The sequence below is a fragment of the Pantherophis guttatus genome, chromosome 8 (assembly GCF_059756535.1).
Source record: "Pantherophis guttatus breed Tessera chromosome 8, ASM5975653v1, whole genome shotgun sequence".
Lineage (NCBI taxonomy): Eukaryota > Metazoa > Chordata > Lepidosauria > Squamata > Colubridae > Pantherophis > Pantherophis guttatus.
Window position 1 is genome coordinate 52,892,197 of NC_142070.1, and position 22,938 is coordinate 52,915,134.

The 22,938-nt window shown below is 43.6% G+C and overlaps 2 protein-coding genes across 20 annotated transcripts in view; one reads left to right on the plus strand and one right to left on the minus strand.

The window, feature by feature from the left end:
* Window positions 1–2,565, minus strand: part of CLCN3 (Cl-/H+ antiporter 3) — a 78,746-nt gene extending 76,181 nt beyond the window's left edge. For 2 of the 6 annotated variants that reach the window (XM_034442665.3, XM_034442661.3), the window contains exon 1: window positions 2,353–2,565. The gene's annotated coding sequence lies outside the window, so the exon portion shown is untranslated. Of the gene's footprint in view, window positions 1–1,534 lie in introns of all 6 variants that reach the window. The other 4 variants (XM_087875150.1, XM_087875148.1, XM_087875149.1 and 1 more) reach the window with 2 other exon arrangements.
* Window positions 2,566–12,394: 9,829 nt separating this feature from the next.
* NEK1 (NIMA related kinase 1) overlaps window positions 12,395–22,938 on the plus strand; it is a 90,118-nt gene continuing 79,574 nt past the window's right edge. For 13 of the 14 annotated variants that reach the window (XR_015729221.1, XM_034442667.3, XM_087875137.1 and 10 more), the window contains exons 1-4: window positions 12,396–12,716; window positions 16,196–16,343; window positions 16,423–16,519; window positions 17,750–17,847. Coding sequence is in view for 13 of the 14 variants with exons in the window: in XM_034442667.3 (XP_034298558.1) it covers window positions 16,227–16,343; window positions 16,423–16,519; window positions 17,750–17,847 (312 nt within the window). In the remaining variant the exon portion in view is untranslated. Of the gene's footprint in view, window positions 12,717–16,195; window positions 16,344–16,422; window positions 16,520–17,749; window positions 17,848–22,938 lie in introns of all 14 variants that reach the window. The other variant, XM_087875136.1, reaches the window with a different exon arrangement.

Sequence of the window (22,938 nt, forward strand, 5' to 3'; positions counted from 1 at the left end):
ATCTAGGAATTGGTACAACTATGCATAAGACATAATTGTGCAAAGATTCTCCTGACCACGCTGCCATCTGCTTGATTGTTACCTATCCAGAATCAATTAAGAAAATCATTGGATTTGAGGGGCCTTAAACCTCACAGTCACTCAGTCTTATTAAGGTTGAGCTGAAGCCAATTCCTTCTCATCCAGACCTACACACCCTCCAGGACATGAGAAAGCACATCAACAGTATCACTTAAGTGGTTCAGACATAGATGGACCTGAATATTATGGCGTACTTAATTTTAATATTTCAGTTAAGTACAAATCAGACCAGAGGTTTCCAAATCTTTTCAGGACAGAGAAAATGATAGTTTTAAAAAGTTCTCAGAACATGGGTAAAAAAATTGGGTTCATTTTTTTGGCCTTAGACTCCCACATAACCAACCTCATTAAGTTCTTTTGAAAACTAGAATGAAAAAAACTTGAATTATATTTAAAGAAATCCAGAAAACTGAAAAGTAGCAAAGTTGTTGCCAAACCAATTAATATAATATTCCATATTCAATCCCTGTATTTTACAATATATTTCATTCTTCTTGAATAACCATCAGCTATATTATGCATACATAATCACAACTCATGAGTGTCATATGACTTCAAAAAACTATATTAAAATCTTATTGAGAACTCATATGTCTAGCATTCCTAACAGCAACACTATGTATCCATAGTACTGCAGGGTTGGATTATTTGTATTATTAACCCTAACACTTTGATTACCTCTGATAGGAAGATATTTTTTTCTCCATAAGAAACGGAATAAAAACTATCAAATTTAAAAGCTATTCAATTCCATAAGCACAATAAAAAGAAAGTTCCAGATTGTTAGTAGCAAGAGTAGTCTTATATACCACTTCATAGTGCTTTACAGCTCCCTCTAAGTAGTTTACAGAGTTAGCATATTGCCCCCAACAATCTGGGTCCTCATTTTACTGACCCTTGGAAGGATGGAAGGCTGAGTCAACCTTGAGCAGGTCAGGATCGAACTCCTTAATCAAACTTTTTAATCAAAAAGTTAACATACCAAATCTTTGGTATGTTAAGGGACATAATAAAAGAAGAACCCTCTATTGTTTATATTCTTCTAATAATAGCTATAGTGCCTTACTGAGCTGCATAGGTCTGTCCCACATCCTGCGATCTAAAGAAAAATATCTTGGCAGGAAAGTATGAGGACAATGATTATGCAACTTAAAAATTAGGTTCAAAATTTGGAACAAAAGAAGATCAAGCACATAGTCAATTGGATTAAAACTTTTCTAGTGAAAGATGGCCTTACAGAAGTAGTTTCATATATATTCTATATGTGGCTAGGCTTAACCTGTCTCCAAAGTCACACCAAGGCAATGATTTTGATTAAAACAGACAGCATCATTAAGCATAGCCTAAAAATCACAACCTCCTCCTCCTTTTGCCTTCTCGGGAAAGGCATTACCACTGCTTCAAGTACATGTTAAAAGAAATATTGTAGGAAGCATCCTACAGAAACATTTACCTATGCATGTCTTCTTTAATTCAGTTAAAATTAATCTTCCACATGTATTATTCAATTCACAAGATACAAACAGCAACTTAATGAGGACATCTCTCACAGGACAGATTCCAAAAGAATATTCATGGCACAAGGAAAAAATTACTGAATACCAGAAAGATTGCCCACTGTTTTTCTTTTTCATCCATACAGTAGGGATATTTTGTCCAGTAAGATACCATATAAAGTTCCTCTCATTTTTCCAAAAAGGAGAAAAGGAGAACAATAAAAAGTAAAGCGGCATCAAAGTCAACAGTTTAAAATCCTTGTAAAATACTGCCTTTTTTAAAAAAAACGAATCACAGCACAACCTATGACTTCCAATGTGCTAAGACTGTAACTCCCAGAATTTTCAGTAACTACTTGTTCTAACACATACAGAAAGCACCAGGATGAGGAACGCTTGCTTCAGCATTTCGCAGAGAAAAACTTTATTAGTTAACCTCCTGCTACTATAGTCAAGGGTAGAACAGCCAGAGCCTTTGAGGCTCATCTCAAGATGCCTCATCTTGTCTATTCATTCCCGCTTTAGATGTAACATATATAGAAAGGCAGACTTGCCATCACCATCTCCCTTGCAGTTAAATGGCGGCGGGAGGGGGAGGGAGGAGTGTCTGGTGTGTCTGGTGAAGGATGCCGGCAACATCTCCAGATAGATCACATCTCTTTCAGTCACGCGCATCTACTGTAATGTTTGTCACACTCTAGTTCTGCGATTGCGTCTCTGAAAATGATTCCTATCTCTCTCCCCGATCTAGCGCCTAGGCTAAAATCCGCCCTACCTGGCCGCGTGGCGCCGCCTGGTGATTCCCGGAGGGGATCTCGCACATCCTCCTGCTCCTGAGCTGGGAAGAAAAACCAGGACTCTGCGAGAAAGGGGGCGGGACTTTGTAGAGGCAGAACGAACTTCTCGAGATCAAATCCTACCAACCAATCAATTTCCGACGCCGTTCACATAACGGAAGCTTTTTCTGACGGAGAGGTAAGCTTTCTGTGCTGCGCAAGCGCAGAGAAGGACTCTATAATGCGCCTGACACTAGAAGCCTCGTTCCAATTGGTTTGCGACTTTGCGCATCCGCCTAAACAGTTTTGTCAAAGACCCAGCGTAAACTTGCTGACCCAGGAATATTGTAGTAACGAGGGGTTTCTCAGTCCCATTTCCGCCAGATGTTTTAAAATTTGAACCTCCAGGTAGGAGCCAATAGCCTGAACTACAACTGGAGGACACGAATTTGAAGAAGATATAAAAATATATAGCTTGCATTTTAACACACACACCCATTTAGTTTAATAAATTCAGTTTGTCGTTCCCCAAAATGTATGTCAATTAGTTTCCTAAATATTATTGCAAACCACTTCTTTTAACTCAATTTTACTTTTGTTTGCCTTAGAATCAATGTTGATTCTTGGAAATTGCCTAGGTTTAGTTCCTGAAATTTTCTCCGCAAGATTGTGGAAGTGATTTGCCATAGCCGCCTTCCAGGGTTGAGAGGATGGACTAGCCCAGGGGTCTGCAACCTTAAACACTCAAAAGAGCCATTTGGACCCTTTTCCCATAGAAAAACCTGGATGGGTGTGGCCAACTCAGTCACCCCAGCCAATCACATGAACCCCCCCATCACGCCTACCCAGGTTTTGTGGCTCCAATGTCTTCTGTGGGAAATGGGTCTCTCTCTCTCTCCCTCTCTCTCATTTCTGTTTTTCTCTCTTTTCCCTCTCCCTCTCCCTTTCTTTTTCTTTCTTTCTCTCCCCCTTCTCTCTCATGTTTCCCTCTTCACTCTCTCATTCTCTCCCTCCAGCTCTCTCTCATTTGTCTCCCCCCCTCCTCCTCCTCTCTCATTTCTTTTTCCTCTCATTCTCTCCATCATTTTCTCATTTCTTTCTCTCTCTTTCTCTCCCCCTTTCCCTCTCTCATTTCTCTTTCTCTCCCTTTCATTTCTCTTTTTCTTTTTCTTCTCCCCCCCTCTCTTTCTCTCCCTTCTCTTTCTCATGTTTCCCATTGTTGGAAGAAATATCCTTCTGGGTTCAGTTCCAAGTGGGGAAAAAAACACTGGAAACATGGAGACTGCTTGGAAAGATGGTTTAATGGTGGACAGGATCACATGGTTGAACCCAAGTAACTCAACTTGGAAAAGGGCAGAGATGCTGCGAGTCCCTGAGTTTTATGCCCTCTGAGCTTTGAATTTCCTGGGGCACAGGAAGGGTATCCTGATTGGTTGTCAGACTCACAGGGGGTGAGGGTCTTAGCTAGCCTTGCTGCCTGATGTAATCTTCCCAGGTCCCATGTGGGGAGTTTCTATTGTTAGATAGGTCCTATTGTGTTGCAGATGATGGTCCATTGACAAAGGTGGGGGGAATGAGTGAGCTTTGCTGAGGCCTTAATGGCCCATTGACAAAGGTGGGTAGACCAACTAAATGAAAATCAACAATCACTAGCAGAGATTCAAAATTATTTTTGAAAATAATCTAGAATTTCTACCTCCCAACTTGCCAAACCAACATAACTTAATGGACCTGCTTAATAGGATTGCAGTATTAGAAAAGATGCTAATGTCCTATGGAAACAATGTTCCCTATTCATTCCAAGCAAAATTCCATATTTTGGAAAATGCTTTGAGCAGCAAAACCCCAATCAACCAAATTAAATATGTATGCAAGTATAGATAGGTAAAATATATTTTTCTCTCATTCTAGGAAAAAGAATAATAAACTAGTTTTCTGGAGGGGTTTTTTGAGGGGGAGGGGAGGGGTTGCTGCCTGGAAATACTGTGAGTTCTACAAAGCCAGCTGTGTGACCTTGGGCCAGTAACTCTTTCTCAGCTGTAGGATGAAGGCAATGGCAAGTTTCTTCTGATATCTTGTCAAGAAAACTGTAGGAACATTGTCCAAGCAGTTGCCAGGACTCAACAATGACTTGAAGGCACCACAACATACTAGTCACACAGTGAGGCACAAACTTTAATGTGGTTGTAGGCCAGAGGTGGTATTCAGCCAGTTCCCCCAGTCGCCGCTCGCACACCCCAACTGCCATGTTCATTGCCATGTTCTTCACACACACGCATCCCATTGCCTTGCAAGTCCAATGGGATGCGCACATGCAAAGAACATGGCAGCGGCAGCAGCTTTTTCCGTGATCTTCGGTACTTTTCAGCGGCCTGTGGCCAGCCGCCACAGCCACAAAGCAGCTCTCAAAGAGGAGGCGGCTGGGAGGCTTCTTTGCCAGCCACTTTCCAGCAGCAGCGGCTGGCTGGGGGCCGCCGAAAACTCTGGTCAGCTTGTCTTCCGGACTCTGGATCAGCTGCTGCAGAAGGTAAGCAGCCTGAACAAAGAGGCAGGGTTAGGGAGATTGCTAAAGGAGGGGAAACGGGGTGGGGGACTGATGAAGGGAGGGTCGGGGTAGATTCCAAAAATTTTCCTACCTTTTCCTGTGGGTGTGGCTAGGGTCATGTGACATCAAGTTGGCCACTCCCACTCAGTCACATGCCTCACCCAACCTAGCTACATCCATCGAACTGGTAGTGAAAATTTTTGAAACCCACCAATGTTGTAGGCCTTGAATCCTCTGCAAACTAACATAGCTGTTGAATTGTTTTTCCTTCCCAGATCAGGCACTCTCCACTCTTCCTCCTCCTCAGAATGAACAAAGCCCTCTAACTAAAAAGAAGATGAATTGAAAGAAAGAATAACTGAGTATCTACAACAGCACCAAAACAATAGAATAAGATTTCCTGCATTGAAGCTTGTTCCAAAGAGCTAGCACAAGTATTAAAAGATGTCAATACTATAATAACAAATATAAGCACCAGCTCACTGTAAGAATCAAATCAACAACTGTACAGAACATGTGCAATTATAACTGAATAACTGGGATACAAAATCAGAAACAAGAAAGAAAAATGGTGCATCACCAAAATGAAACATTAAATGGAAAATAAGATCAGCCTGTTGCTTTGGGTTTAGTGCAATACTCTTTACTATCTGGAAATTTCAACTGTACAGAATGCAACTGCATATACGGTAATGAAAGCCCCTTGATTTACCCATGCAATGTTTTTGTTGTGTGAGCTGCACTGGCTTCCAGTTTGGGTGCAATTCAAGATGCCAATCATCGTCTTTAAAGCCCTATAAGGCACAGGGCCAAGTTATCTATAGGACCACCTTTCCCTGAGATCATCTACCAGTCCTATCAGACACGGTAGCCAAACTACTAGATCTTGCCCTATGGAACATTCTGCGCCCTGAAATTCGGCAGACCTCCATCCTCCTGGCTTTCCCTTGACTTTTTCTCTAAGCACTGGTCAAAATTGGATAACTGCACATTAGATGGTTGATTTGGTACACACACACACACACACACACACACACACACACCTTAGCAGGTAAGCAGAGAACAACCAGACCTGACACTGGTTAAGAGCAGAGAAGGGTTTTTCTTTTTTTCTTTTTTGCCTTTTGTCCTGTAATATTTCCTAAAATATTTCATTCTTCTAGGAGAAGGGTGGGTGCTAACTTCCTACAATCCCTCCTTTTTTTTCTTTTTTTGATGTGAGTGGGACACACATGTTCTTGGCAAAAGATTAAAATTGATCAGATCAGGGAGACTTGATGAGTGCTTTTAATTGTTCTGATGCAAAGGGGAAGGCATTGATAGAGGCAACAGAAAAGGATTTCTTCAGTGGCTCCCAAAAGCTTTCAACCATGAAGGTCTAGCAGCCAGGGGGAAACTTCTGGTAAGAAATTTTACATTATCCAATTTCTATGCCAATTAATTTCAGATGTCAGATATCACCTTCTGTGAGCTTCCAGTCAGGTTTCAAGCAAGCACATGTCCCAAAATTTTTCACAGCCATGGTTTTCCTTTAAATTGCAGGCTGCCCATTTCCAAGGGTTGGTTAGTGAACCTGCCCTAGTTCTTACTTTAGTGCATCCAGGATTTGTGAGTCCAAATTGAGGTTAGTCAGTGTGCAATCCAGGCTTTTTTTTTTTTTTTTTGATATTTTTTTATTACACACACTGAGCCCTGGGACTTCTACTCATGAGACCACCAGTGCAACATATCTTTCTTTACTGGGCAACTGGGCAGCATCATTTGTGAGTCACAGTCAGAGCTTGGGTTTTGGATATCACTTTTTCTGCTATCTCTTCAAGTGAGGGAATTGCCTGAGGGGGATTGCCCCCTCCCCCATGGAATTAGCAGGGAGATATGACTACTTGGGCTTTTAGTGGCACAGAGCAAAAATCAACCTAGGAGAAGCTTTGCATGGAGGTAAGTGAAGGGAGTAGTTTCAGTCTAATTCTGAATGGTGTGTCTGTATGTACATGTGTATGCAGCTACTTTTACAATACAGGCAATGCAAAGATTTTGGACATATTTCTCCTTCCCACCAGACAGAAATCTAAGGTGTACAAAACTTGCTGTGGCAACCATTCCCAAATACAATTCTTACAATAAACTGATTACAATATAAATGAGACAAGAAAGAAAACCTTACAATGAATTTCCACCCTCCCCCATAGTCTTTCCAGCTGTCTTCTGGGGATTAAAAAGAGTCTTCTGGTCTTTACTTGTACATCTCAGGGTCTTTTATTTCATGTCTGCTGGGTGACGTGCTTGGTGGTAAGGCTGGTCAGTCAGGCTTGAGAAGGTCTGCTCCACTCTGGTTGCTGTGATGTCTTTCAGTGGAGGATGGATTCAAACCCAATTCCTGGCTCAAACAGATGTAAGGTCTCCTCTGGAGGCAATAACTGGATCCATGGGTTCTGCTTACACAGGTTGCAGAGTCATTTGTGCAGGGCTGAAAGACCTGAGAATAGGATCCCCTCCCCCACTTTGTGGGTAAACTTCCCAGGAAGGGCATTGTAACAGGATTAGAGATGGGGGGGGGAGTAGATAGCTTGCAGGCAGAGTTTGAAAAGAAACAACACATCAGTATTGCAGTTACTAAACAGATAATGCGGTTTCAACAAAATGGAGACACAACAGATGAGAAAGAAAAACTGGATTCACATACTTCGGGAAGAGATGAGCAGGTAAAACCATTTAAACACAGTGAGTACAAGACTGAATTTTTTTTTCTTGTAAATGAACTTAAAACGTTTCCTCATAAACTTGAGTTGTTACTTTAAGATACAGAGATGGAAGGAGGGGGAAAAATAGAAATAAAACAAAAAGTTCTCTTTACTCTGTTCTAGTTGGCCAGACAAACCCAGGGCAAAGGTTCTTTCTTTTTTCTCTCTCTCCCCCATTTTTAATTGTTTCAACCTCTTTTTTTCCCTAAAAGTTTAAAATTCTTGTCTCTAGTGATCAGATACATTTTACAGTTACAACTACCTCGAGGGCACACAAAGACTTAGATATACACATAAAAAAACAAGGAGGACAAAGAGAGGAAAACAGAACTCTGAGATTTACACACATACTGATCATTCCCGCCATAAATCTCAGTTAAATTAGGAAAGGCACAAATCTTAACAAACATACCACATGGTTGCATAGAAGACAGAGAAAGAGACAAACAAAACAAATAAAAACCCCAACATTCCTATTTATAAATTTCCCTTTACTTTTAAGTACCTTTATTTAGCCAAATTTGTCTCCCAGTGTTATCTCTTAGCAGAGCCCATTTTTTACACAATTTCCTGGCTTGCTTTTTGCTCATGCCAGTTAAGACTGGCATCTGCCTGGCATCCTAAGCCACAATCAACTCTTCCGGGGGATTTTCCATCATCCGCGAGCTACTGCTTCCCATGATTGTTGAAATGTAAGGTTCGCTGTGGCTGTAGCCGGCGACTCTCCTTTGGTTTTCAGAAAAAAAGGTTCTGGGAAGAACTTCAATTCCCTCACAAAGTACGGGCCCCCTTCTTAGTTAGGGAATTAGTCTAGATTTGCGGATCAAAAAAGGATCCAGGAGGACTTCACTGCCCCTACAGCTAGTGCTAGAACCTCCCTACTCAATATGCATACACTGGGGCTGCTTTCTTGGAATACACTGGGGACTCCCTTTACTTTTATTGCCCTTTTCACTTTCGCTCAATGTTCGCTCGGCTTCCGTTCCCTTTAAACACAATGTCCCACATTCGGCCACCCCCACTTGCTTTCTCTATCCTACTGGTCACGGCTCAGTGGAACTAGCGGTAGGCAGAGGTGCAGCTAGAGGTCGCTCAAAGAAGTGGAATCAGACTGTTGTCCAGATGGAATCCCACACACGCACACTTCGTCCTTCCCTAACAGAAGGTCCTGTGCTCTGGCAAAACCCCATGCTCGCCAGACTGTTGGTCTTTCTGCGGTTAGGAAATGCACAGAGGAAGCAAGATCCAGCTGTGATTGGGAGGAGGGCCCTCACACACATGCAGGCATACACACATTTCCCATGCTTTTCCATGCTTTAAAATTAAAATTTAGAAGGACTCACCTTCTTTCCAAGCAGCCTTTGAGCTCAGCACTCAAAACCCCCTTAAAATAAGGTGACCAGACGTCCCGCTTTTGGCGGGACAGTCCCGATTTTTAGCAATTTGTCCCGCGTCCCGCGGCGTTTCAAAAAAGTCCCGATTTTTCATTCTGCCTCCTGAGTCCCGCTGCCTCTTGAGCCCCAGCTGATGGCTAGAAGAAAAAAAAAACTGTTTAAACTCTTGCCCGGGGCTTCAAAGGGCCGCCCTACAGGCAATCAGTGTAAAGAGTTCCTGAAGCAGTTTTTTTTCCCCCTAGCTAAGCTGCAGAAACGAAACCGAAACCAGGATCTTTGGTGCAACGTGACAAAATGAGGCAGAGAGATTTATTTTTATTTTTATTTTTCCTCCCCAAAAAAGGTAGGTGAAAAACTGCAAACAATGGGAAATTTAGGAGGAGAGTTCAAGATTTTAAAACACAAAAGAAAAGAAAGCTGTATTTAACTAGGGAATTGTAATAATTGAGATACTATTAATTGTATATTGTGTTGAAAGCAGAAATGGTTAAGTTGTGGTTCAGAGGAATATATGGGGGAAATTATTTGGTTTAATATTATTGGTAAATATAATTAATTGATTTGTAAGAAATTGGATTCCATGGAAATAATTGGAATATTCATGTTTATATTGATTAATATACAAAAAAGATAGTTTTATAACTAATTGATTTATATTAAAATGTTGAATTTGTATTAAACAACTGTATTACATAATTACATAATTAAACAATGTGAGGATGGATATAAAAATAGATGACAATGGAAAGGGGTATAATATAGAATAGAAGGGAAAAATTGAATTTGATTAAGATTAGAGATGAGGATGAAGGGTAATATTGGTTTTTTTTAAAAAATAGATGAGGAATAAATATGGCAAAAAGGAAATATAGAAATTGTAAATTTAATTGAAGTGACTAAACACTGTTTAAATTTGTGAACCGGCCAAATACTCTGTTCAAAGAAAATAAATTGTATGTTTGTATGTGTGTTTCTAATTACTGCTATTTATTCATATTTGTTCTCTTTTATTCTTTAAAGTTTAACCATTCATTCTTTATCTTAATATCTTTATATTTGTTGGGGGTTGGCTTTCTTCCCTTTCATCTTTTTTATTGTACAGCATTCTTTCTCCTCAAATCTACCACCTCTCTCTTTTCTTTCCTTCTTACTTTCTCTTCCCCCCCACTTCTTCTCCTCCCTACTTCCTCTTCCTTTCTCTTTCTCCTCCTCTCTTCCTCCCCCTCTTACCCTCACTCCTACTCTAATTTCCCTTCCCTTCCTTCATCCCTCTCTATTGCTATATCCTTTTATGCATATGGACTACTCAGAGGGCTGAAAAAGTTATTTTTGACTGGTCCTCGCACTTTTGACCAGTCCTCGAACTTACGACTGTCTTCACATTTTACGTTTTTTGCCCTATCTTATCACCATGGTGAAGAGAAGCAGTTGTGAAATGAGTGACATGGTTGTTAAGGATGCTGCACAGGCATAAATGTGAGGATGGTCATAAGTGTGAGGACCAGTCAAAAGTGCGAGGACCTGTCAGAAATGACTTTTTTCAGCCCTCTGATTAGTCCTTTTGTGCATATGGACTACTCAGAGGGCTGAAAAAGTTATTTTTGACTGGTCCTCACACTTTTGACCAGTCCTCGAACTTACGACTGTCCTCACATTTTACGTTTTTGCCCTATCTTGTCACCATGGTGAAGAGAAGCAGTTGTGAAATGAGTGACATGGTTGTTAAGAATACCGCACGGGCATAAATGTGAGGATGGTCATAAGTGTGAGGACCAGTCAAAAGTGTGAGGACCTGTCAGAAATGACTTTTCAGCCCTCTTGAGTAGTCCCTATACACATAGCCATGGCCACCCGGTCACATGACCAGCTAGCCATGCCCACCCAGTCACATGGCCTCCAAGCCACACCCACACAATAAGTCACGCCCACAATGGTGTCCTTCTTACCAATGTTAAAATCTGTTCACCTTACCCTATACACATAGCCATGGCCACCCGGTCACATGACCAGCTAGCCACGCCCACCCAGTCACATGACCAGCTAGCCACGCCCACCCAGTCACATGACCAGCTAGCCACACCCACAAAATAAGCCACGCCCACAATGTCCCTCTTTACCAATGTTAAAATCTGGTCACCTTACCTTAAAACCTAGTTCCAAATGGCCAAGGTCCACGAAAACTTACCCACAGACTCAATGGCTCTGCTGCTAGCAAGGGAGGCTTACCTGGGCCAGGTCCATTGGTTAGGTTAGCTTGGAGTCCCATCTGTGGGAGCCAAATTGTTGGAAGAAATATCCTTCTGGATTCAGCTCCAAGTGGGGAAAAAGACACTGGAAGCATGGAGACTGCTTGGAAAGATGGTTTAATGGTGGACAGGATCACATGGTTTGAGTTCCTGAACAGAAAAGGGGTGCCCGAGATGCTGAGTGTGCTTTGGTTTTATGCCCTCTCTGGGCTCTGAACTTCCTGGGACCCAGGAAGGGTATCCTGATTGGTTATCAGACTCTCAGGGGGTGGGGGTCTTAGCTAGCCTTGCTGGCTGATGTAATCTTCCCAGGTGCCATGTGGGGAGTTTCTGTTGCTAGATTGGTCCTATTGTGTTGCAGATGATGGTCCATTGACAAAGATGGGGGGAGGCAGGAAGCTGCTTTGTCTTTAAAACATGTTTCTCCATTTCTCATCCAGAGAAATATATTCTACCATTTTAATATTTCCTAAAATATTTCATTCTAGGAGAGGGGTGGATGCTAACTTCCTACAATAGGATGGCCCAATCTTTCTGGGGCTATTAACAAAGCTGGAGGGCTGCTTTCCAAGAGCATGTATCTCCTTTTCTCATCCAGGGAGCTATAATATTCTGCCTTTTTAATATTTCCTAGAATATTTCATTCTTCTAGGGGAGGGGTCGGTGCTAACTTCCTACAAAGTTAATCATTCTTAATAGTGAAAGAATTAGAATTCTCTACTGTGCTCATTTATGAGTGCTTATTTTAAATATGCCCATTAGGGCTACTTATCTTCAATACATTACAAGATTATTTGTTTTCCATGGAGTTAATACTTAAATTCTACATTTGTAGAATCAAGAATTTTTCATTAGAAAAAACAATGAAGCCATATAAAGTATAAACAACTGGTTCAGAAATAATCTTATTTAGTCAACTATTTCATCAACGGTTAATTTATATGCAAAAGAAATAGTATAATAGGAAGAATTAAGGTTCTGAATTAGTACACATAGTGCTAGCAAAGTATCGAAACGCGTGCAATGTAAAATACTATATGCAATAGACACGACTTTTACGTTAATCCAGCCTGTGCTGGAGACCCCCTCCTTTCTAAGGCTTCCACGTCGTCACGTGGTCTTTCCCTCGCCGTTGCTACGGTGAAGCTGTAAGCAATTAATGTGGCGCTCCCTATCTGGTACATCCAAACTCATAGGTCCCGTTTCGTCCAATGAGAGAGAAAGGTTTAGATCGCCTTCCTATAGCAAACCGAAAGAGGTGGGACCAAAGGTTGAGGCTCGGTTGAAGTAGTTGAAGAACGAGATGGCCTGTCTAATGAGGTTGTGCAGAGACATGGGAAGCTTCTTGTAGCGGGTCTCGGATGGCTTTTCTCATATTACTTACAACAGATTTGATATTTGTTCCGTGGTGGACGGAGCGCTCACGGCTGTTGCCTTGTAAGTTACCTCAATTTTGTGTCTTAGTTCTTTCTCCGGGATGGGTGTGTCAAAGCCAGAACTGCAGTGATCATTCTGAAGTGAGAAGGCCTCTGGTTACCAGTCAGAGAGTCGGGTAGCGCAATTTCGGAAGACATTGTAATATAAATGATTATTTAAAGAATTCTTATCCACAGCTTATTAAACGGTCATTAGTATTCAGAAACTACCATAACGTGAAAGTCTGCTGAAAAAGTTAAAATCTCGCTTTGTGCTATCAATTGCTGTTACGTTGAATTCAAGGATGAATGTAAAAACTCGTTACATCCTTGAAAATGTTTTTACTGCAGTTTAGTATAATGCAATGGGTTTTTTTTTCTTTGAAATCAAAGAGAAACGACTTGCATGTTATAAACAAACTCATGAGGAATTTCTCCCTCAGTCTTATATGATGGGTTGGGGAAGATCTACCTAGAAGCATCCAAGTAGCAAACCTTTATCTTAAAACAGTAATGTAGCTTGTTTTGAACAGGGATAGCTATAATGTATAACAGATTGGATAAGCCTGTTTCTCTTATTGGGACTTCTATTTGCTACCTTTTATCTACTAGTTATCAGGTATATTGACTATACAAGACACTCAACCCTATATTCAGGAGCTTACTTATGCCAGCAGTTTCATAGACATGATACAGCTAAATGTTTCCTTATTCCACACAACTGAGATATGCAGAAAATTAGCAGAACAGAAAATCAAGCCATGTGCCTCGGCCCGCTTCAATAGTCAGCATACTTGGATTCTGGTCCTTGTCCTCTCACTTTTTCAAATCAACAGACATTGGGTCGTTCTTTTTCCCCACTTAGTAGGTGCTGTGGGAATTAGATTTACCAAATCCTAATTTTCTACCCAATGACCCTAATTATTAGTTTCAGGTATACAATAAATGCTTATTGGTAATTAGAATAAAATTTTGGTTCCCTATAAACTAATTCCTTTGAGGTAGAATAAAACCTTGCTACTAATACATTCTGCTACTCATCAGTTAGTAAAGGTTGAGTTTCTGCAAAGCAGTTCCACCTTTCACTATAGTTAGACATTGGAAGAGGATAAGCTGAGAAAACAGAGAACTCCAGATCCACAAAAATCAATAGGTAATATTCTAGTATATCAAGGCACTTTCATTCCCTAAATATGATTAATTCCTAATAGCTTAATTTAAGGCAGTTAAATATCTTATTTTACCCATAGTTTATATAAAATAATATTTAAATCTATTAATTATAGACATATTCATTGATAACCCAAAACTTTTCTTGGGAGCTATTCCCAAAGACTTGAATGTTGGAAATAACTGATTTAGCATAAACCTAATTTAGGTAAACATGCGTAGGACTAATTTACATAACTGAGATTCAGATTCAGACTTAATGAAATAGTTCAAACAAAGCATCTAAACTACCTTTGGTTAATTCAAGCTATACTAGTGCAGAAAATTAAAAAGTTATTGCTTTGGTGAGGTGCCTTATCCTGAGAAATGACATTATGCAATGTCATCTAAAAAGTTTATATACTGTATAAATTATACTGGATCAGGACAAACTGAGCAATTTTTCTATCCCGGTTACCCTGAGTTTACACATTTAACTGATAACACAAAAGAAAAATGGTGGTACATGATCAGTTTCTAAATTCTCTGTTTTAGGTGGTTTGTGGCAACATAAAGTAACCTTAATTCTGGATTTTAAAAGCAAAATTGTTACACTGAATTTCCATTTTTTAAAAACTCAAAATTGTGAAAGCTATCAGGATACTGTTGTGGCCTGCCGGCGGCCAGCAGAGCTGGCAGCAGAGTCGGACACTGAGGCGGTTGGGGAGGAATTTGGGCCAGTCCTGGGGGCTGGGGAAAGCTCGGATGAGGGCTCTGCATCGGAGGCAGAGAGGGGGCCAAGGCCATCTGATAGTTATGTGCAGCCTCTGGAGTCTTGACAGCAGCGGGGCAGAAGAATAGCGGGAGCCTGTTCCCAGTGTGCGCATGTGCAGAGCTGCCAGACAACAAGAACAATTATGAAAACAGAGTCGATTTGAAGTACTCTGAAGTATTTGAAGTATGATTGGCCCCTCCCATAAGACATAAAAGAAGACTGAACGGGTTGTGAGCTTTTGCAGGAAGCAATTAGTTCATCTGGCCGATTCAAGATTTGAAAGTTCTGTTTGTAACTGTGCCAAGTTTGGCCTTGCCCTGTGTCTGGAAATTAGCTCTCTGGCAGCATTCCACATGAGATAGGTGGGTATTGGTAACCTTCCTCTGAAAGACTGTTTATCAAGCCTGGCGAACTGTAAATGAAAGTAATTTATGGTTGTATAAATAAAAGAGATTTTGCGGGATTAAGATTGTGCTTTATACTTTCTAAGGAAGCCTAGGTCAGAACAGATGCTTCATAAAGTTTATTAATGCAGGTGAAGCATCCTCTTTGAAGCATTATGCTAGTGTATCTTTTGTAAGGGTCAATATGGTTATATGCTCTCTCTGTGTATGCTTGTACAGAAAATGCCATTGCAGTGAAGCAAAAATGAATGTATACATAGATATGCAAATTGTGGAAAACCTTCAAATAGCTACATTGACCTTAGCAATTGCCTAGAAAAGTCCCTGAAGTGCTCTTGGCAAAGTTTTTCAGAAATAGTTTTTCACTGCCTTCTTTCTAAGGTTTAGACCGCAGGAGTGTCAAACTGGCGGTCCGCAGGCCAGATGCATCATACACAGGCCATACCTACCCCAGCTCAGTGAAAGGAAAAACGCCTTGAAACATCACATGACGGCAATGTGACACCCCGAGTTGACTGGACCAAGGTCCCCCAATTGGCTTCCAGTTTCTAGCCTGGTGCCTTAACATTTGTTGTTGCACTACACCAAACTGGTTCTGATTCCTGAAGACATAGAAACCTTAATTTGAAGAGGACCAATATACTCTGTGAAGCTCCATTTGAATGCTTTGCACTGCTCTAAAATTTCTCATTACTGTATTATTTGTCGTCTTATGCTTATAACAGTTGAATCCCTTCGAAGTTTGGATAGTTGCAGATCTTACCAAGTGGTTTATGGAGGCATTCAATTTTTCCAAAACAGAAAATTTTGAGATTTATAATGCAGAATTACCCCTTTTCTATTGGCAATTTGCTGTAAATAAAAACTAATTCTTTTTAGTGAGTGCTACTTTGAAGATAATATGGATTCTCTAATTGTTACTAGTGTTTGTATATTTTGTAAATTATTAATAAGCCAACTATTTCTCCGTTTCCCATTCTTTGAAAAACAACTATAAAACAAAGCAAACAAATGAACACAAGCTAAGTGTAGCTTAACTGAAACAAAAAAAAAAGGATTCAGGTTGTAGTATATTTAAATCTTGATAGTATTAAACTAAGTGATTCAGAGACCAGTTTAGAATGTAATTTTGATCTAACAAATGCTAAAAGAATAAACTGATTTTCTCCGTAGCTTATGAATAAGGATGCCTTAAAAAGCTACCATGGACAAATATATTAAGGTGCAAAAGATTGGTGAAGGATCTTTTGGAAAAGCAATTCTGGTTAAAGCAAAGGAAAATGGCAAACAGTATGTTATTAAGGAAATTAATATATCCAAGGTATGTCTCTCAAATTATGTTTCCTTTTCATTATTCTATTTACAAATACATTTTAAGAAGTAGTGTTTCTTTTTTTAAGATGTCAAATAAAGAAAGAGAAGAATCAAGAAGAGAAGTAGCTGTTTTGGCAAATATGAAACATCCGAATATTGTTTTGTACAGAGAATCATTTGAAGGTAAGTCGTAATGATAAGCTGATACTTTGAAGTCGGGCATAGAAGTCTTAAAACACAAACTCGATTAAAGATATGAAATTGTCAGAATTTGCTTAAATAGTAATTTTACTACCCAGGTTTTCTAGCTGAATTTCTTGTCTATGTTACAATTCCATGTCTGCTGACGAGGAATAAGTACAGCTAATTCCTGACGAGGAATAAGTACAGTTACGAGTGTTCATTTAGCACCTGTTTGAAGTTATGAGATAAGTGCCCCCTAGTGTTTACAAGCAAGTCCCAATATTACGAATGTTGCAGCACCACAAGTTGTTCGCCCTTATGAACAATTGCAGGTCTGCAACATTCACCCTATTCCCCCGGCCCCTGCTCCCCACAACTTCCCCCTCCCATCCTGCCCTCCATTTTCAAAGGCGTCAAAGCTGCCTATGGAGTGTTTCAAAATGAAGGTATTTGTTCTGTTTTCAAAGGCCTCATAGGCGTCTATGGGGTGCTTCAAAAGAGTGTGAATCCCTCCATTATCAAAGGCCTCATAGGCCTCTATGGGGCATTTCAAAACGGAGCAACTCCCTCCATTTTCAAAAGTCTCATAGGTGCCTATGGAGCATTTCAAAATGGAACGAATCCCTCCGTTTTCAAAGGCCCCATTTGCACGCAGATGAAGCGTTCAGTCTCTATCTGGTCGAACAGTATCCAGGTGATGGCAGAAAGGAGTTGGGGGAGTGGGGAGGAGTAGAAGACAGGCACCGCAAACACTTTTTGCACCCAGGAGCTTCCATTGACTCTTCTGCGGAGAGGAGACAGATCTTTGCAACGTGACTCGAGCGCGGCAGGGAGTGGGAAGCATGAGGTATCTTAGTGGGTTGAGGAGGCCTTGGCTTGTTCCATCACTAGCTCCCCTCCCTCCCATGGCCTTCACCACCTGAAATACCTCATGTGCACTTAACAAACCATTAGCGAATGCGTGGGTGAAAGCGGGGAGTGATCCCATTCAAGATCACTCGAGGTATGAATGAAATGGGCAGGCTCCATTCCATTTGTAACTCAAGGACTACCTGTAATGCTGATCAGTAGATTTCTAAGAGAATGTTATTGAGTTATGATTATAAGGTAACCATATCTGTTTCATTACCTTGAAAATATGCAATTATTAGAAATTAGAAACTAAGAAATTACTTTATTAATAGCATATAATATAAATAAACACCAACTATTTTCTTTTCTTTGTTACAGAAGCCGGCTGCCTTTATATAGTAATGGATTATTGTGAAGGAGGAGATCTGTTTAAAAAAATCAATGCACAAAAAGGAGTCTTTTTTTCAGAAGACCAGGTAATAGAAATTGGGATATTTATTTATTTTATAGGCTGTCCTTCTTCTAAATGATTCTTGGTGTGACTCACAACTAAAAAAACATAGAACAAATAAAGTCACTCGGAAGAGCAAAACGACAACAAAATAGTTCAGACCAAAATAAAACAAAGAAAAACAAAAAAGAGCTCTACAATCATCCTATTCCAAAATCTCTGGAGAACAACTTGATCTTCAGTGATTTCCTGAATGATATAAAGGTGGGAAATCACACAAATCTCTGGGGTAAGATCATTCCAGAAAGCTTGTGCTTCCTGATTCTGAAGATGACATTCTTTTATTGGTGGGAGTACAGCCATCCTGTTGGGCTAAATTGGAAGAACCCTGTGTGTAATTTCTCCCTGCCTGCCAATACTGATTGAAACCAGCCATAGAGAAATGAGACAAACGCATAAAATGGTGCTTCTTACTCCCAGTCCTGAAAGCTGGTCCAAAAGGATATTAAGGTCAATTGTGTTGAAAACTTTACTTTACTTTACTTTATTCAAATTTCTATACCGCCCTTCTCCTTTCGGACTCAGGGCGGTGAACAGCCAAGATAAAAACATCTATACAAAACATCACAGTTAAAAAATAAAGTTAAAATAATTTATAAATTTGGCCCATAATTTAAAACTTGTCAATTTAAAATCAATATTAAAATTTTAAAACTAACCCTAAAATCAAGACAGACCGGCTAACTGGAAAAAATAAGTTTTTAGGGCCCGACGAAAAATCCGAAGGTCGGAGATCACTCGTATCTCTGGGGGTAGATTGTTCCATAGGGTAGGTGCCACCACAGAGAAGGCTCTCCTCCTGGGGGTCGTCAGCCAGCATTGTCTGGCCGACGGCACCCTGAGGAGGCCCTCTCTGTGGGAGCGAACCGGCCGGTGGGAGGCTATTGGTGGCAGAAGGCGGTCCCGTAAGTACCCTGGCCCTAAGCCATGGAGCGCTTTAAAGGTGATCACCAACACCTTGAAGCGCACCCGGAAGTCCACCGGAAGCCAATGCAGCTCGCGCAGGAGAGGAGTCACATGGGAGCGCCCCGTCGCTCCCATAATCCCCCGCACAGCCGCATTCTGCACCAGTTGGAGCCTCCGGGTGTACCCCAAGGGGAGCCCCATGTAGAGAGCGTTACAATAGTCCAGACGAGAAGTGACGAGTGCTTGAGTGACCGTGCGTAGGGAGTCCCGGTCCAGAAAGGGGCGCAACTGGCGTATCAGGCGAACCTGACAAAAAAAACCCCTGGCCACGGCTGTCATATGCCCTTCTAAAGACAGCCGCGCATCCAGGAGGACACCCAAGTTGCGGGCCCTCTCCGTGGGGGCCAATGATTCGCCCCCAATAACCAGCGATGGCGTCAGCTGGCTATACCGGGACGCTGGCAGCCACAGCCACTCGGTCTTGGAAGGGTTGAGTCGAAGCCTGTTTCTCCCCATCCAGACCCGCACGGCCTCCAGGCACTGGGACATCACTTCCAAGGCATCATTGGGATGGTCTGGGGTGGAAATGTACAGCTGAGTATCATCAGCGTACTGATGGAACTCCACCCCAAAACCACGGATGATCTCACCCAGCGGCTTCACATAAATGTTGAACAGGAGGGGCGAGAGGACCGACCCTTGCGGCACCCCACAAACAAGGCGCCTTGGGGTCGACCGCTGCCCCCCTGTCAACACGGATTGCGACCGGTCGGAGAGATAGGAGGAGAACCACCGCAAAACGGTGCCCCCCACTCCCAGTCCCTCCAGCCGGCGCAACATGATACCATGGTCGATGGTATCAAAAGCCGCTGAGAGGTCTAATAGGACCAGGATAGAGGAAGAACCCCTATCCCGGGCTCTCCAGAGATCATCCACCAACGCGACCAATGCCGTTTCCGTGCTGTACCCAGGTCTGAAGCCGGACTGGAGCGGATCCAGATAGACAGCTTCATCCAGGTACCGGGGAAGCTGTCGCGCCACCACACTCTCAACAACCTTCGCAATAAAGCGAAGGTTGGAGATTGGACGATAGTTAGCCAAAACAGCCGGGTCCAGGGATGGCTTCTTGAGGAGAGGCCTCACCACCGCCTCTTTCAAGGCGGCCGGCAGGACACCCTCACTCAAAGAAGCGTTAATAATCCCCTGGAGCCAGCCTCGTGTAACCTCCCGGGAAGCCAGCACCAACCAGGAGGGACACGGGTCCAATAAACATGTGGTTGCGTTCAGCCGCCCCAAGATCCTGTCCACGTCCTCGGGAGCCACAGGATCGAACTCCTCCCAGATAACACTCTCAAGGCCTGCCTCAGTCGTCTCGTCTGAACTAACCCAGTCGGCGGCCAAGTCTTCCCGAATCTGAGTTATTTTATCATCCAGATACTGTACAAAATCCTCAGCTCGGCCCTGGAAGGGGTCCTCCCGCGCTCCCAGATGGAGGAGGGAGCGGGTCACCCTAAACAGGGCGGCTGGGCGGTTATCTGATGACGCAATAAGAGCGGCAAAATACCTAGATTTCGCCGCTTTTATCGCCACTAGGTAGGTCTTAATATGAGACCTTACCAGTGTCAAGTCAGACTCGGAACGACTGGCCCTCCAACCGCTCTCTAGGCATCTTTTCCGGCGCTTCATCACCCTCAGCTCCTCGGAAAACCAAGGAGCTAAGTGAGTTCGGTGCCGGGTCAGAGGCCGCAAAGGCACGACCCGGTCCAAAGCCTCGGCAGCCGCCCTATCCCAGGCGGCCGCCAGGTCGTCAGCCGAGTCATGAGCTAGAGTCTCAGGAAATGGCCCAAGCTCCATCTGGAACCTATCAGGGTCCATCAGGCGCCTGGGGCGGAACCACCTGGTCGGTTCCGCCTCCCTGCGACGGGGTACGGCGGTCAGAAAGTCAAGTCGAAGGAGCGAGTGGTCAGACCATGACAAGGGTTCAATAGCTACATCCCCTATATCAAGGCCACTCAACCACTGACCAGAGATAAAAACTAAGTCCAGAGTGTGTCCCCCCATATGAGTAGGGCCGTGAATTACTTGGGTCAGGTCCATGGCCGTCATGGAAGCCATGAACTCCCGAGCTACCTCAGATGTCTCACCGATGGATGGCAGGTTGAAATCCCCCATGACCACAAGTCTGGGGGTATCAGCCGCCACCTCGGCTATAACATTGAGGAGTTCGGGCAGGGTCGTTGCCACGTGGCAGGGAGCCAGGTACGTGATCAACAGACCCATCTGCACCCCACGACCCCACTTCACAAAAAGGGACTCACATCCGGCTATCTGAGGTACAGTGGTCTCCCTCGGATCAAGACCTTCTTTTAAAATGACCGCCACCCCCCCCGCCCCTGCCTTGAGCTCTCGGCTGATGAAATGCACGGAAGCCTGATGGGCACATCTCCACGAGGGGAACTCCCCCCTCATGGCCCAACCAGGTCTCCGTGATACCTGCCAGGTCCGCTCCCCCCTCTTGAATAAGATCACAAATGAGGGGGGCTTTATTTACTACGGACCTGGCATTACATAACATCAGTCGGAGACTCGGGCGCTGAGACTCTAAGCAGCCTGGGGAACGGGAAGAGCTAAGGGGACCGGGGCACGCAATCGCTCGGAGATAGCGAGCACGTGCCTCCACCACATGATATGGCCCCCTGCTCCCGCCATACCTGCCCCTCCCACTCAGCGTGCTAATAGAGAAGCCCTCACTAGAGGGCATTCTAACAGTCCCCTTTCCCCCAGAGTCCGTACCCCCTACGGCACCATTAATAGCAGCCGGACTGGTCTCCAACCCCCGTGGGTTTTCCCCCAAACCCACATAACCTCCCCCACCCTCAGAACCCCTTAAAAGTCTAATTAAAAAAGTCTTTAAAAAACCCCTCAATCCCCTTTTTGCGACATGCCACCTCTCGGGGTCCCAAGATCCGTCATTAAGGTGGGCCCTCGATAACATAGAGGGCCAGGCCTGCGAGAGGGGGGAATCTCGCAGCACAAGAAGCTTTGCCCTAGAATACATTTTAACACTAGAGTGATAATACAAGTTTGGCCTAGACATGGCCTAGGGGTCTATAATGATGGTTTCAAATGTCCAGGAAGCAAGACTAAGATAATCGGAAGAGTCACCATTACCCTCTCACGGTAATGGGTAGGAGTCCTCACGTTCAGTCCAGCTGAGGGGAACTATCCAACCACCCTCTCACGGTGGTTGGCCATCCTAATCAGGCAAGATGGAAAAAGTCAGAAAAAGTCCAAAACCACCCTCTCACGGTGGTTTGGCGTTCCTGGCCCTGAAAAGATGAGTCCCGTCCACGGCGAACGTAGTCTGGAGCTGGCTCCATCCATCCTCCCGTAACTGCCTTGTCCTCCATACAGCCAGGAGACAGGACGAAAGACAGAGCCAGGTCCCAAGCTCTGGGGAAGAAAGTCCACATTGGCCAATAGGCCGATAACAGGGCCTAAAAAGGGAGGGGGGGGAGGCCATCCATAGCGACCCAATACTTGAGCCGTCCACCAGCCTCTCCAACCCCAGGTCTTTCCACACAAACCCTTAACGTCAGCCATGTATCCTTCAACCCCTGAGCACAATGGGGTTCAACTCCCCCATTTCAATGTCGAGGCTTGATGTTCCTCTCCTCTCCTCCAACGCCAACAACTCTCCAGCTCTCCAGCACCACCTCCGCCCTCGACCTGGTTGCCACGCAGCAGCCGCCATTACCACAGCGTCGTCCTTGGTGTTGGCCACACCCGAGCTCCCAGCGTTCCCCAGCGCCCCCGGAACATCCAAAAGAAACCCCCAGGGGCATCCAGGGTCAGGGGGGAGCTCGCTGGGCATCACCACCGCCGCCGCCGCCACCGCTCTAGCAGCCGCCGCCTCGGTCAAACAGGGAGAGAAACGGCGGAGCCAATGCAGCCGGGCTGTCAGCGTTCAGCCTCGGCGTTCTTACACCCGCGCCGTCTTCCGCTCACTTCTCCCCAGCCACGAGGTTCCGGAGGGCGAAAAAGCCCTCATCAGGCTGGGGAGAAAGTCCTCAAACTGGAAACGGGGTTGCCGATGTTCATGGCAGCCCCAGAAGACCCCTGCCAGTCCACGAGCCGCCCATCTCTAGAC